Source organism: Paralichthys olivaceus, chromosome 3 (genome assembly GCF_024713975.1).
Source record: "Paralichthys olivaceus isolate ysfri-2021 chromosome 3, ASM2471397v2, whole genome shotgun sequence".
Taxonomy (NCBI): Eukaryota; Metazoa; Chordata; class Actinopteri; order Pleuronectiformes; family Paralichthyidae; genus Paralichthys; species Paralichthys olivaceus.
This window is the reverse complement of record NC_091095.1, coordinates 13,092,748-13,107,378: the sequence shown is the minus strand read 5'-3', so window position 1 is coordinate 13,107,378 and position 14,631 is coordinate 13,092,748. Positions and strand designations below refer to the sequence as shown.

The 14,631-nt window shown below is 40.7% G+C and overlaps 1 protein-coding gene across 13 annotated transcripts in view; it reads left to right on the top strand.

Moving 5' to 3' along the window:
• myo9b (myosin IXB) overlaps positions 1-14,631 on the top strand; it is a 54,449-nt gene that overhangs the window by 17,988 nt on the left and 21,830 nt on the right. For all 13 annotated transcript variants that reach the window (XM_020081055.2, XM_020081052.2, XM_069522020.1 and 10 more), the window contains exons 2-5: positions 2,090-2,310; positions 2,474-2,693; positions 2,913-3,422; positions 12,720-12,814. In XM_020081055.2, coding sequence (XP_019936614.2) covers positions 2,153-2,310; positions 2,474-2,693; positions 2,913-3,422; positions 12,720-12,814 — 983 coding nt within the window. In that variant the 5' untranslated portion in view covers positions 2,090-2,152. The remainder of the gene's footprint in view (positions 1-2,089; positions 2,311-2,473; positions 2,694-2,912; positions 3,423-12,719; positions 12,815-14,631) is intronic.

Sequence of the window (14,631 nt, the reverse complement as noted above, 5' to 3'; positions counted from 1 at the left end):
TCTAAGTAAATGGTCTGCTCTGATACTGGACAAGACCTTTTGTGTTGGGTGTTTGCCAGGAGATAAAAATTAAGTTATCCATGGATGTAGAGAGAAGTTGTTGTGGTGAAGAGTTCTACGTCAGACATCGGTGTAGGTATCATTAAACCACTGTGGTTTACCCTAAGTACTCTCTGTTTTTTTGTAGGTTGCTATTATTGAGCGGAAAGGTTCAATTTCTGTGCAGCATCTTCAGCTACAATTTCAGTTTCAGTGGTGATGGTTCTGAACATGTGAGGTGATAACAGTGTGCTGCAGTGCTATTTAATGCAAGTCATTGCCACCACTGATGCACATGTCTGAGTCCTGTACGCAGGCATATGTGCTTTCTAGAGCAACAGGAATACAACCCTTTGTTTTTTATTTTGAAATAGAAATATCTTTTAATTTCTCTGACCTAGTCTGATGACTCATATTTATTTTTAGATATGAGAAAAAAAACAACTGGAAATTGGTTGCATTTAATTGACTTTCTCTCATTCAAATATCATCTAGTTGAAGTTTGTTTTTATCATCTTAAAATGTTTAATTCTAAATGTCATTTAACGTGGTGCTACTTTTTATTTTAACATTCCTGCTTCGAAATTTGTCTCATGTTGTCTTCCGGGCACATGTCACTGTTAGCAGCTGTTTTAGCATCAGCTGAGGAAAGTTAAGCCTCCCTTTGTGTTCAACTAAAGATCAAAATGTTGAGATATTTATGAGTTGGGCAAGATTTTTATGGGTGTTTCCAAGCCCAGTGGTCCCTAAACATACAATCAGAAGGACAACTGAATGTTACCCTGTTTACAGCTAGTGTCCCATCGGTGTGTGCTTCTGTCAGTGTCTGAGCATCTATGTGAGATCTTTAGTTGATTACGGCTGTGCTAAGTGTTGCAGCCCTATAAGGACAGCACATTCCCAATGGGCAAGTTAGCATGTCAAGTGTTAATACCATAGTTTTATGATGCAATACAAAGACCCTATATTGTATAGAAATAAGCTGAAGCTGGGTTTGTGGTATAACAGCACCATGGTGGGCAGGTAATAGATGTGTGTAGTGATCCAGATGTTACCATATGGAAAATGGGTAAGAAAATAGTTTGTCCACCCAAGTGTCATGATAACATGACATGATATAGAAGTTAGAGCCATCTTAGGTTATAAATGAAGGGAGGGGAAACAGGACTCATATGCAGTAACATTAATGTGAACCCAGACTGGTTACCAAAAACTGATTGAATGTAATTCATTTAAAAGTTCTCAACTCAAAATTAGAATTTGGTCATACCAGGGCATCTAGACAAACCAATTAACCAGTCGAACAGGAGGCTACATTTGTTAACCTCACACTTCTTTGTCTTCTCACAATATGAGGTGCTTGATTTCTCACCTTATAATCTGTGGTTTTTCACTCTCTTGTGGTTTCTCATTTCTCTTCAATTCATCTGTGTTTGGTAAATGTTAGACAGTCTCAGTTTGTATTGGAATATATTGCTGACATTGCCCAGATCCACATAAATGTAACATCTGTTTATGATAAATCACTAGTTAGAAGGAAAGAGGCTTAGTAGAGTAAATAACCTGATAGGAAACTGGCCTCACAAATGATCTGTTGCTTATTTACGAGGCTTGTGTCATTTGAACTTTTACATGTACTGTTTGGCCTCACCTACATCTCTCTACATAAGTGCCAAACCTAAAATTCAGTTGGTGAGATTCCAAGGATGAGATTTCTGTTTGGTTTGAGACTTTGTTTAATAGTCAACTATTTTGTTTGCATTTTAAAACGGTTGCTCAGAGCGGCAATGACACATTGTTTAGGCTCTCAGGAAGCTGTAATGCTTTATATAGGAAACCCTTCTCTGTGTAAGATCTTTAACTAGATTTCTGCTGGCAATACAGCAGTTTTTATTTGAACAGAATAGATAATAGATGGCTTGACAGTCACTCTTCACTCTTTTATTGAATTCTTTTAGTTATAAACTCACTTTTGTCTCTATTGTGGTCTTGTGTCAATACTTATACTTGTAAGACTTATAATGGTTATCAATCAATCTGTCATTTTCAGGTGCTGCGTGGTGAGAGGGAAACAGTGGGTGCGGCATGCTGAGGCCACTCCCCCTGGCTCAGGATGAGTGTCAGAGATGGCGCTGCCACCATGGCAACGATCGCAGGTGGAGGAGGAGGGGGAAGTGGGCCAGCTAACCCTAACGATAACGATGGCCGCTCATACCTTCTTCAGATTTACCCACGGCTGGCTGCCCATCCCTCCACCTGCTGCACCCTCAAGTGAGTGTTCCACAATGTTAATGCTAAAGAACTGGTATTATTTTAATCTATGATTAGACAATCAGAGGCCTTGTTCATTGAAAACAAATTATGTGTATTATTTCTTAAAGAATAACAATAGTTAGTATTGATCAGACTGTAAATTCTTATATCTCTTCATTAGAGTGCAGAAGGATGCAACAGCAGCCTCTGTAATCAAGGATGCTGCAACTGTGCTGGGGCTGGACCCTGGCCGTCTGTATGTGCTGGCGGAGGTGAAGGAATGTGGTGGGGAGGAGTGGGTGCTGGAGGCCGGAGACCTGCCAGTACAGAGGTTTCTGCTGTGGCCCCGGAAAGCCCAAGAGCAACACCATCAGAGCCTCGGCTTTTACTTCTTACTGCAGGTAGAGTTGACAGTACACACTTCATTTTACTGTTAGTGGATGTTAACCACTGAGAAAAGTCCCATTTTACATGTTACATCTTGCTTCCTCTTTGACTTTTTTTTCATTTTCAGTGAGAAACAACAAAGAAGTTTAACACATTGGCACCCATGATTTTTATCTACTTCATAAAGAAATTACAGTAAACAATCCATTTTTTGTTTCTTCTTTCTGACCCAGGAGAGGAACCATGATGGTACTATTCATTATGTCCACCTCCCACCTGTGACCAAGGAGCAGGAGATACAGCGGCTAGCTGCCAGGGGTTTCCTCCCACCCCCTCAAGATGACTTTGCAGACCTCTGCAACCTGCCTGCCCTCAATGAGGACAGGATATTAAATAACCTGCGCACACGTTTTTACAAGAAAAAGATCTACACTTATGCAGGCAGCATCCTGATTGCCATCAACCCCTTCAAGTTCTTGCCAATCTACAACCCTAAGTACGTCAAGATGTACGAGAACCACCAGCTAGGCAAATTGGAGCCTCATATTTTTGCTATTGCGGACGTGGCATACTATGCCATGCTCAGGAAGAGAGTCAACCAATGCATTGTCATCTCTGGGGAAAGTGGCTCAGGCAAGACCCAGAGTACCAACTTCCTGATTCACTGTCTGACCGCACTCAGCCAGAAGGGTTATGCCAGTGGGGTGGAGAGGACCATACTGGGGGCTGGACCAGTCTTGGAGGTAAGACGTGAGATGACAGATGTGCTAACGTCTGTGGTATAAAAGCCGGCGTTAAACAAAGAAAGAAAGATAGTGTGAATAGGACAAATGTGTGGTGATTCCCCATGAGCTGAGCGTTTCATCCGTTTTTCTTATCAGTCACATGGAAATCATCTCATGTCATGTGTATTATCTATAGTATGCCAAAGTTAATAAGAGAGCTATTCATGCTATTCATGCTTGGTGTCCATTCTATAGTAGCTTCAGTTAGGTATGAAAAGTATCACTGTTTTGATTAAGCCAGATCTAACAATGACTGCTCTTCACCAACTGACTCATCATATTGCCATGACACACACACACAGGATGTATGTATACTTATCACAACAATCATATTAAAGTATTAAATCCCATTCTGAAATGAGCAAATGTATTTTCAGGCAGTGACTTTAGCTCAGGGGCTGAACTAATGTTGAAATAGGAAAGAATAAGGAAATGAGTACAATGTAAAAGCCTTTAAGATTAAGACTATGGTGTACTCAGAAAGAAGAAATGAAAAAGAGGATGGGAAGTTGCACCATCAACCTTTTCATGTGGCCTCTTGTCTTTGAAAACGCTGCGTGGGAATCTAGAGGAGACAGGGTGGTTTGTTTATTCTCTGTGTCTATGTAGTTCAGAGCAAACAGTGATGTTTAGAAACTTATATTTCCAATCAATGCACTAATCTTTGCCTTGTTGGCTAAATGATTTTGGAACAATATTTTGAACAACACGAATGTCATTTGGAGCTGTTGTTGAACATACACTGGTGTTTCTTTGTCGCTGCATTGGTCAGGTGACTGCGCTTCTCTTCCTGCTTTGAGAAAATACAAGCTTGTACTGACTTGCTCCCTGCAACCGCTGACAGGACAGGGTAAACCAAAGCTACAGTCAAACTGAGACGGTAAATTTTGTGTCAGTTAAAGAGATAGTAGCTGGTGGGGAAATGTTTTAGATTTGTCTATGATATTATACCCACTGCAGTGTTAATGCTAGCTGGTTGATAATGTAGGTGCTCATTTCACAGACTGTGGGCAGGCAGACGCTGAGTCTGTTCGTCTGAGTCAGACACACTGTTGACATTGCTTAGTTGTCTGATTAATCACAGTGACCAACTGTCTCAATGATGCACATGGAAAGGCAGCACTAATCAGACTAATCACACCAACAGAATAAACGTCTTTTCTCACTGGTGTACATTGAAAACACATATTTCACATTATGTCAAAACATAAAAATGTGAACTAACATTTTGAAATAACTAATATGAATATCTTCTTATTGTAAAATCAATTACTGTCTATACAATGTGTATTATCACACATATATATATATATATATATATATATATATATATATATGACTAAAACCATCATTCAACTTGGATTATTTGTCCCTTATGCTGCAGACAGTGGAATGGTCAGGGCTCATTAAAAACTACAGAATGACAAAACAAATATGGGCAGACAAGAAGTAGTTGTTTGTTTGTTTATATTTTCAGCAGGATTATGCAAAAAGTGTTTCACTGATCTGCACCAAACTTGTTAGAGGGATATGGCAGGGTAGATCCCATTAAGCCTTGGAATGGATCCAGTTAAAGGAGCAGGTTTAAGATTTCTCAGCATTTCATGAATAATCAGAATAATGTTTGGATCTTGATGTAAAAAGCAGATATTTATTGTACTGGAATTTGACAATAACATTACTTTCATTTTCTTTGTATTATTCTATTGTAAGAGCTACACAGACCTGTAGGATTGTTTGGCTTTGGCAGTGGTATAAAAGCTCCACTGACTGGCATTCCAGTTTTACAAGAAATGGTTACATCAAGAAAAGTCAGTTATTACACTGCATTGTTTTTTGATTTAGTTCAATCCCTGAGCTGTGTTGCAAAATGGTTGTTTTGTTTATTTTTTTCCCCCTGTCATAAGAAACAAGGTCTCCTCTACTTTCACATATGGAAGAATTTACCTCTGGTCAGGCCTCAAGCAGAGTTATTATTGTGAAGTCATTTTCAGCTTTCAACACCCCTCCCCCTCTCTTATAAGGAACAGTCCATTGTGAGAATAATTTCACAATGTACTCATACAATGCATATCTTCAACACTATTAGACTGCCCTGCAGTTCTGGCTCAGCTGAATTAAGGATCATGGTGTGTGTGTACTGGGGTGGCATGAAAGTGTGCAGAAATGCCTGTACTTAGTTTCAGTTCAATATCCTTCCTTGGAGTGGAGAACTAATTACTCTCAGGCTGATCTGGAATTAAATCTCCCCACATTTTTCAGTTTTATTTCACAGTAATGTGGCTAAGAATAGACCTTATAGCCAGAAAAGCCGTAGGAGGAATGTGGTTTATTCAAAGAACCAAATGTTACTGAAAAGTGGAAAAAACCCTGATCTGTAAAAGTTCACTGGAACCCTCAATACTGTTGAGAAGAGTAAAAAAAATGAACAGAAGTTTGATTGAAATTGGCCACATTTATTTGTAATACTGTCAATAATACAGGGTGGGCAGCTACAGTAAGTTGCACCCATTGTGTATCCATCCAGCATCTGTCATTTCCCTAACAACTACACACTCGCTGACTCAGACTGGACCTTTCATTCACTGAACTGCTTCTCCCTTCACATGCATGTGAATAAGCACCTTCTGAAAGCATCAGCCCCTTGATGTGTGTCACACTGTCAGTCTTCAGTTCTGGGTGGCTGATGGAGAGAGGAAGGGGGAGGTGAAGGAGAGATTTTCCTCTCCATCAGCAGAGTTCTGGTCCCTCTGGCAGACGCACTACCACTCTGCTTTTCACTCCCAGAATTGTGTGTGTGTGTTGTGCTTGTGTTGTGTGTGTGTAGTGTGTCAGCCCAGTCCAGAGCTGTGGTTAAAGGGGCAGACAGGGAGACGGGTTTGGGTTTGCTGGCCTGGTCAGTTGAGGAAGTAGAGACACGATTCCATGTATGACCCGTCTGTCAATCATTGTGGCTGCTAAACAGCTGTAAGATTCAGCTTTGAGTATCACAGCATTGACATGTTATTCAGAAAAGCTTAAGAAAGCTATTTCTTTTTCCACACTGTTACGTGCTAAGAGACCCTCCCAGATCGTAGTTGTTAAAAGAAGACTTGTTTGACAACCACCCCCAGCTCCTGCAGCACGCTCTTAAGATGGCTGACATGAAACAAAAGTTCCTTTACAGAGGAAGCAATAACTCCTCTAAAACTATGTTCCCTGCAGTTTCTCTCCACTCAAATAGTCTACCTCTGGTGGTTGTTTCCTGACAACTTCCAGTCCAGACATTATATATGGACCGTAGACTTCTATTTTTAGACAGGTTTACTAAAGTTGAGCTATTTTACTTTATAGTTTATTCTTTTTGTCTTGGAAGCTGGTCAGGTTACCGTGGTGGAAAATGCAAAGTGTGTGTGTATATCCTGAAGCTATAGGGGAGGTCTTCAGGCCTGGGACACATTTTGAGGAGATGAGATCATCGTGTGTGGTGCCGGACTCTGGCTGTGGGCTGTGTTGTTGGCAGAGTGAATGGCCCTAACCTGAAACCATATGGGAAAGCCTCTGCCCTACTTTAGGGCTTTGCTGCAGTTTGATCAAAATGGGCTTCTATCAGCAAAACAGCTCACCAGCTCGAAATGACGATTTCACTCATGAACTGGTCCAACTGGTTTATCCTCTTGTACATTGTCTCCGCTTTCTTTTAACCAGGCTGTGAAGCCCATTTATTCTTTATGTCCACTGTTAGAGAGCTGACACATGGGAGGCAACATATTGGAGTTCTGTGTCTGTAGTGAGGAAATTCAGATCAAGTTTTTCCTGTTACTGTGTATTTATAAGACAACTGTTTAACTTACATTTCCTTGATTCATTCCTGCTCCGAAAACTAAAATTTGGAAAATTGACAACTTTGTAATTGAAGAGAGAGAAAACAATAGCACCACAAGCCTGACATTAAGAATACTGCCGTGGTCTTTGGAGGAGATAAAAGAAAATCTTCAGAAGACCTGAGTAGCATGTTTCCAAAGTGTATGTTGTATTTGTGAATCCTGCAGCCTTGTTGTATGACCTATTTACAACGTAACAGGAAGTTGTTTTGGCCAGACACCTCTGACACACCTTTCTTACTCATAAGCATTTGATATTTGGTGTGGTAAATTTTTTAGCAGATCATTGATGGCACTGATTGTGAAGTGATGAGGAGAAAGTCTGAAAGGGCTTACTAACTAAAATCGAACCTCCTAGTTGTTGCATATTTATGTTAAACCTCTCTTGCTTAGTTTCCCCATCTCCTCCATTCCACCATGTCTCACAACTTCAGACAGGAAATTCCTATCATCCGGAACCCTCTTAAACAGGAAGCACCTACGACACGGGAAGTAGCAGCAGTACTTCTGGCTGCCGCTAGCTCAGAGCCTCGAGGGGCGTGGAGAGACCCAAGTATTGAATTGTTTTTCAGGAAGTGCAGAGGAGTAGCTGGCCATTCTGTCTGCTGATCCATTGTTTATCTCTTAGTTATGGGTTGCACCGCTTTATTCCTCAGCTATATTTGGTCAGGCTGGGTGGCATTGTGAGTCTGGGAAAAAGCTGGCATTACTGGGTTTAAGTTGCTGCATCATGCGCACGTGTCATTCATCTCAAACACACACACACACACACACACACACACACACACACACACACACACACACACACACACACACACACACACAGACACACACAGACACACACAGACAAAGTCCTTTCTGTAATCATATCCTGCAGAATCATATTAAAGAGTAGAACATGCTGTTCCTTACAGGCCGAATACAGCTTACATGTAGCAGCATGCTGCAGGCCACTTCAGGGTCTAATAATGGTAGCGTGACCACACCACAAGCTGGAGTTTGATGTGGGACCCATCTAGACATGGGTGGAGCAGCTTGAAATGGCTCCAATCTGGTAAAACACCAGACCACAAAGAGGAGCAAAACTGGTGCCCGAAAACTTAATCCTAACTCTTCTGGTGGTGTTTCTTTTACTCTATTGTGTGTCTTGTTCTTCTGCTTGTTACTGTGATGAGGCTAATGTGTTAGCGCATGGAAGCATTTGACCTGATTTTCTGCCTTTGCTCATAATGGCTGTCATCTGTTACAATCAACTACTGCATACTGAATCGATTACAGTTTTTTCCCCTCGCAACCAACACTGCCACCACTATATTTCCACTATGCTGTTGTCATGCAACACAAGTTAGTTTGTTTCCACTGTAGTTGAGGATGGTTTTGCCGTTATTACCTCCACCAAGGAGGTTATGTTTCTGGCCGCGGTTTGATGGTTCAATTGTCTGTCTGTTAGTTTACGGAATACGGAAAAACTACTAAGTGGATTGCCAGGGAACTTGGTGGAAGGATGTATGGGTCAGGAAAGAACCAATTTAAGTTTGGTGCAGATCCAGGAATATTGTCTTCTTTCTTTACCATCATGATCAGCGTTAATCAACATCTCTATTGATTTCTCTTAGAAATAATCATGGATATTGATGAAACAAATCAGGCATGTTGAGGGGACTGACATTTATGGGTGTGTGTGCAATTTGGTGCAGATCCAAATCTATATTGTCTAAAAATCTTCTATATGTAAATGTGTGATTTATTTAGGTCTGTCATTATCAATTAGTCTGAAACTCAATGATGTTCAGTGTAAATATGCTGTATTGCAGTGAAAAGCAACAAATCATTCACATTTGCGATGCTTGAACAAAATTGCTTGATTTATTATTTAAGTAATCAATATAGATATAGTACTGCCATATCATTCTGTTGAACACTAAAGAATATAGAAATAATAGTTTCTGATCTTCATGCAGTAAATTCGTGTTTCAGTATGACCGTATTAATCAGAACATTCATCATTTTGAATCTAAGCACCAGCCTCTTTAAGCACTGTTAATGCCATTATTGTACCTTAAAGAATCAATTCTTTGTTAACAATTCAGTTGAGTTAAGCTCAAGGGGTTTAAGTGTAGTCTGTGGGATATAGAAGCAGCTTGAAGCATGGCCAAGCATAGAAGAGGAACTGTGTAGAGACGCAGTTGCATTCATTCACTGCCAACGTCATGTGATCTCACCAAAGCATTTTTTCACATTCAGGAAAACAACAAACAGTGATTTTTTTTTGTCACTAAATGCCATTGAAGTTTTGCCTCAACATTACAGCTAGAGTGATTATATAGCTCATTACCCTGCTGCATGGTTCACAGGTTTATCCTGTTACTAAAGAGCCTATCAATAAATTGGGCTAAAGGAACATGATTTATTTTAGTTGTTTGTGTCAAAAGTGTCTCCCACTGAACGAGTGAGCATGTCCATCTGAAGGTTTGATGAGTTTTGTATGCTGGCCTGCTGTTGTCCTCTGTGAATGTGGGAACCGTTTTTTGGCAGTTGGACTATTGCGAGTCCTTTTGTGAGTGTATCCCTGCTGTAGTGAGGTGTCAGTGTCGAAGCCTTGGCAGAGCCTGTGGAAAAGTTTAACTGAAGCTCTTTTGAGCAAGACTTTTAAAGGATGCAGAAAACCTCCATGTTATAGTAGTAGGAACAAAAGCTTAAGGTTTTTGCTAATAAAACTGGAATCTTCTCCTTTCTTTCAGGTTTGCCATTGGTAAACATTTTTAAATTATGCTGTCAGATTATCACAGAAGGAACTAAAATGGATCTCAGTAGAGTGAGTATCGCTGCCAATTAGTAATCTGTTCTGTAGGTTTCCCATTATCCTGCTAACAGACAATCAAAATGCAGGTGTAAACATAACCTCCTACATGTAGTTAACTATACAAAGCTTGGGGACAAGTACGACGACCCACGAGACACAAAAACCTGTTTCTGTGGAGTCGACAGCAAATTTAATTAGTTGTTTGCTTGAACATCTCATCAAGTTGTTTTATTTTTTCATGTTTGTGCAAGGCCTAACCTTTAATGTCTTTTTAATGTATATAATTCATACTTTCACATCTCTTGGGGCAGAGATTGCTTGTTGAGACACAGAAATCGTAAAATTCACTGTTCTCGAGACACTCCCCTAGTGTGTGTGTGTGTGTGTGTGTTGAAGGAGGATATGATACTTTATTCTTGTACGTCTGGCTCTGTTGAAGTTGAAATATTGAAGGGAGCAGCTCACCACTGAAAGGAATCAGTTAAAACGGTGTCGGACGTCATGAGATGGTCACTGGCTATTCATACTCACAGCATGCACACACTGCAGAATGTTTAACCACCCTCCCGTCTGTTTGTGACATTATCTCTCTTCTTTACTTCTCAGTCTTTCTTCCCTCTTTTTCTTCCATAGATACCTGTTACAGCACCCGTATTTCATAAGAATGCAGATAAGACCACGTTTCTCTCTGGACATGGTTTGGCAAGCTGTCGCTCCATTTCCTCATACCTGCTGAGCCTTCCAGCCAATTACATCGCTCACCAGTGGGCATGTTCGAATACGAATGATGCAGTGACATGTTTAGCATTCCCTCCATGCTACAGTGGTCTTGGCTTTGCAGAGATTTCCCAGAGTTTTGTTCACTTGGCTGTAATTTGTGTTTAGTAAAGTTGATCAAGACAGTACTGGGCACTGTGGGCAGCACGAGCAGTGAGAGAGCACCAAAACACACTTTACTGAGCCTCAAACCTGGAGCAGTGATGGCTTTGTACTCTTTAAGCACATTTGATATATTTAAAATAAATATACAGTTTTACACATTATGTACTGACATGCTAATGACACAACTTTACATACATATAGAATAATTTTTAATATATACACACACACACAGGAAAAACAGTGAGCAAGACTTCCCAGAAAATGAGAGGGTGGGTAGGAGCCTTGTCTGAGCAAGTCCAAGTCAACTGAAAATACATAATTCTGGTCTCTGATAAGAAAAAAATGAGTATCTCTTTCATCAAGAAGCAACAGCTCTTGACTCATACTTCCTTGAAATACTGTATGAAAACTACATTTTGTTTATAGATCATATTACCCAGAGAAAGTAAAGGTTACTACCTTATTATATTAGGGAAAATTGGTAAAAAGTGAAGAAAAGTTTTAATAATAAAGAAAATCGTATGCAAGCCGATCATGCTGGAGCAGAGGAATTGAAAATAGGTCAACAGTCCGTCCTAAGGAACCTCAATCAGACTGTGTGTGTGTGTGTGTGTGTGTGTGTGTGTGTGTGTGTGTGTGTGTGTGTGTGTGTGTGTGTGTGTGTGTGTGTGAGAAATCCACTGTTCTCGTGACACTCCCCTAGTTTGTATTAAGAAAAGTGTGTTTGTGTCCCCTAACTCTAACCATCCCCTATACCACTGTATCAAATTCATTCTGCAACTGCTTTTGATAGACAGGATCTCCTATTTAACATGCACTGAATCAACTTCCCCTGTGGTTGCCTTTTGTTGAGTGTCTGTGTGTGTATGTGTCTTTGTGTAACCATGGGAGCATGTGCATCATGAAGGGGAAAAAAGAGTGCTCTTCTGTTACCGTATCAGTGCAATAAACCCCTGGCTGGGTTAGCATGAGCCTGGGCCCTGGAGAGAAACCCTGGTCCTCTCTGTCTGCTCTACAGAACGGCTGTCCCAACCTCATTTATCATCACTGACCTATGCGCTCTCTCTCTTTCTCTTACTCACACACACATACTGATCAAGAGAATGGGGGGGTGAAGGTCTTCAAGGAGGAAAAAGAGAATGAAAAGAAAGAGATGGATGGGAAGAGAGTGAGAGGAGGGCAAGAGGGGACAACGAGTTGCAGATGCTCACCCCCCCTAAAACTCCAAAGACACACACACACACGGCCCCACCCCCTTCTGTGGTCTCAGCTGCTGTTTAAAAACAAGATTTAACCCCTGCACTATCCAGTTTCTTTGTTACCATGGTGACTAGTTGCTGTTGTTGACTCCAGTGAGGGTGCTGATAGATCTGCTGACTCATCTACTGCACTCAGTTTTGTTGTTGCACCTCCATATAAGGTTTGAAACTCAGCACATTTCACAGTTGGGTTTTGAAACATCAACAGTGAACAAGGCTTAAAAATCGAGCTTGATGCGATGCTCTGAAATCATTAACAGCTCTTATTCTGCGTGTGTCTCTATCTAAATCAGTCCATTCACTAATTGATTTGGCAAAAATATACATCAAAAGGTAAAACAGCTGTGGTAACTTTGCATTAGTCTGGATAAGTTGTTGATTTGTATCTGTGAATGTTTTATACTTATAAAACTTAACATGTGTTTCTGTCCCCTGTTGTTTTTGTCAGGCCTTTGGAAATGCCAAGACGGCACACAACAACAACTCCAGCCGCTTTGGTAAATTTATCCAGGTTAACTACCTGGAGAGTGGAGTGGTAAGAGGGTGAGTAATTAACATGTTGGTGTGTTTGTTTGTTTGTTTGTGTCTCCGCAACTAGCTACTTAAGACAAGGTCTTAATCAGCATACACAAAGATGATCGCTCTAAATTGTATGATCTGTATCTTCCTCCTGTTGCATGACATCAAGGACGCTTCCTCTATAATGTTGCTTCTGTTACTGCCGGTCATGTGGTTCCTCCTCTGTGCAGTGTGTGTTTATGTTTGTGTGTGGACTGAAACTTTCAACCACTAGCATGTCCTTCCTTTTTCTCAGCAGTCAAACTCTGGTAAGGAGCTGCATCAAAGGCTGGTCAGCTGTGTCACTTCCTCATTTCCTCATCAGGAGAGTGGAACAGCTGCTCAGTACAGTGTCTTAAAAAAGACACCACATTATAGAAAGGTCCGAAGATGAATGGCTGTGGAGAACATTCTATACCCTCTGTGGACTATAGACATACAGGATGAGATTTTTCACACGGGTGTATATGCTGAAGTTTCACTCTATAAATAAAATATGATTTGAAGCGTGCAAATGCCTGCGGTGACAGCTGCTAACCTCCACAGTAAGTGGGCTTCCTCGCCTGATTATCCCCCTGATGGCACCAGGTCTCATTGTGCTCTATTGATTTTCTTACCCTGAGAATGGTTTGTAAACCAATCATGAGAGTTGCTTTTGGTGTTTCTGTGCTACAAAGTAGTTCTGCCCTGGATAACAGACTTTGAACTTTAGTAAAAAAAATACTGTTGAATATTTGAAGCTTCTTGCTAGGGTAGTTTTAATTTATAAGCCATCAGATTGTCATGTGTTTCTGTCTCAGTGTCAGTGCTTGTAACGTGGCTGCGTTTTAAATAGCCTTGTCTGAAAATAACTTAAAATGATAAATGTTGATGATGCATTATGTAAGATCACCATTTCTTATTACTTGGACCATTGCAAATTTACATGGTAAGGCATAATAGTAATAATATGTAATTGTTCGTATCTTATCCTTACCATGTTAGTGGTCAAAGCTTTGAATCATTCAGGTCAACCTTAAAGTGAACTTGCTTAGATCAGTAGTTCCCAAACGAGGGAAACATTAAAAAAAGCATAATTATTACAAAAGCTAGTAGTTAAATTTAAAATAAAAACATGTCAACTGCCTTCCACTTACCTTTGTACTCACATGACCCTTCATGTGACTGATTAGTGACAGTATCAGTTGCAGCAGATCAGTTTACAGCAGCACAGGAAACATGTGCACTAGGTGATTTTTTTTGCAAACTAGCTTAAATCTTGTTTGTCCCTTTCACTGTTATTCCTGGGGTTGGTAGTTGGGAATGTCTGACTTGGACAAGGAAATATTAAAAACTGAAACACGTCACATAGTTACCTCCACGTTACATGTTAGAAAAAACCTCGGCTTTACACCAGTAAAGTATTCAGAGGATCACGACAGCCCTGCTCTGTAGACTTAACAAAGACTGCCTGTCTATCTCTCCATCTCCAGTGGCAGCCATTCAGACAGTCAATAGAGGAGATTAACAAAGGGAAGGCTGCTGTTCCACTCTGCTCTGCTTTCTGAGCGGACCCACTCACTGACAGTCGGGATGTTTTTATGCTCTCTCTCTCTCTCTCTCTCTCTCACACTGACTCTCTGTGCAACTAATCCTTCCTCACTGGGACTGAGCGTAATGGAGCAGGACCATGACAAGCAACTCCCACTTTAGTGGAGGTGTGAAAAGGAGGTGGTGTATGAGTGACAGATGCCTGAAAGCTGACGTACTGTATGTGTGTGTTACTGTTCTCTAATCAGCTTATTTAAATAAAACACAAAGCC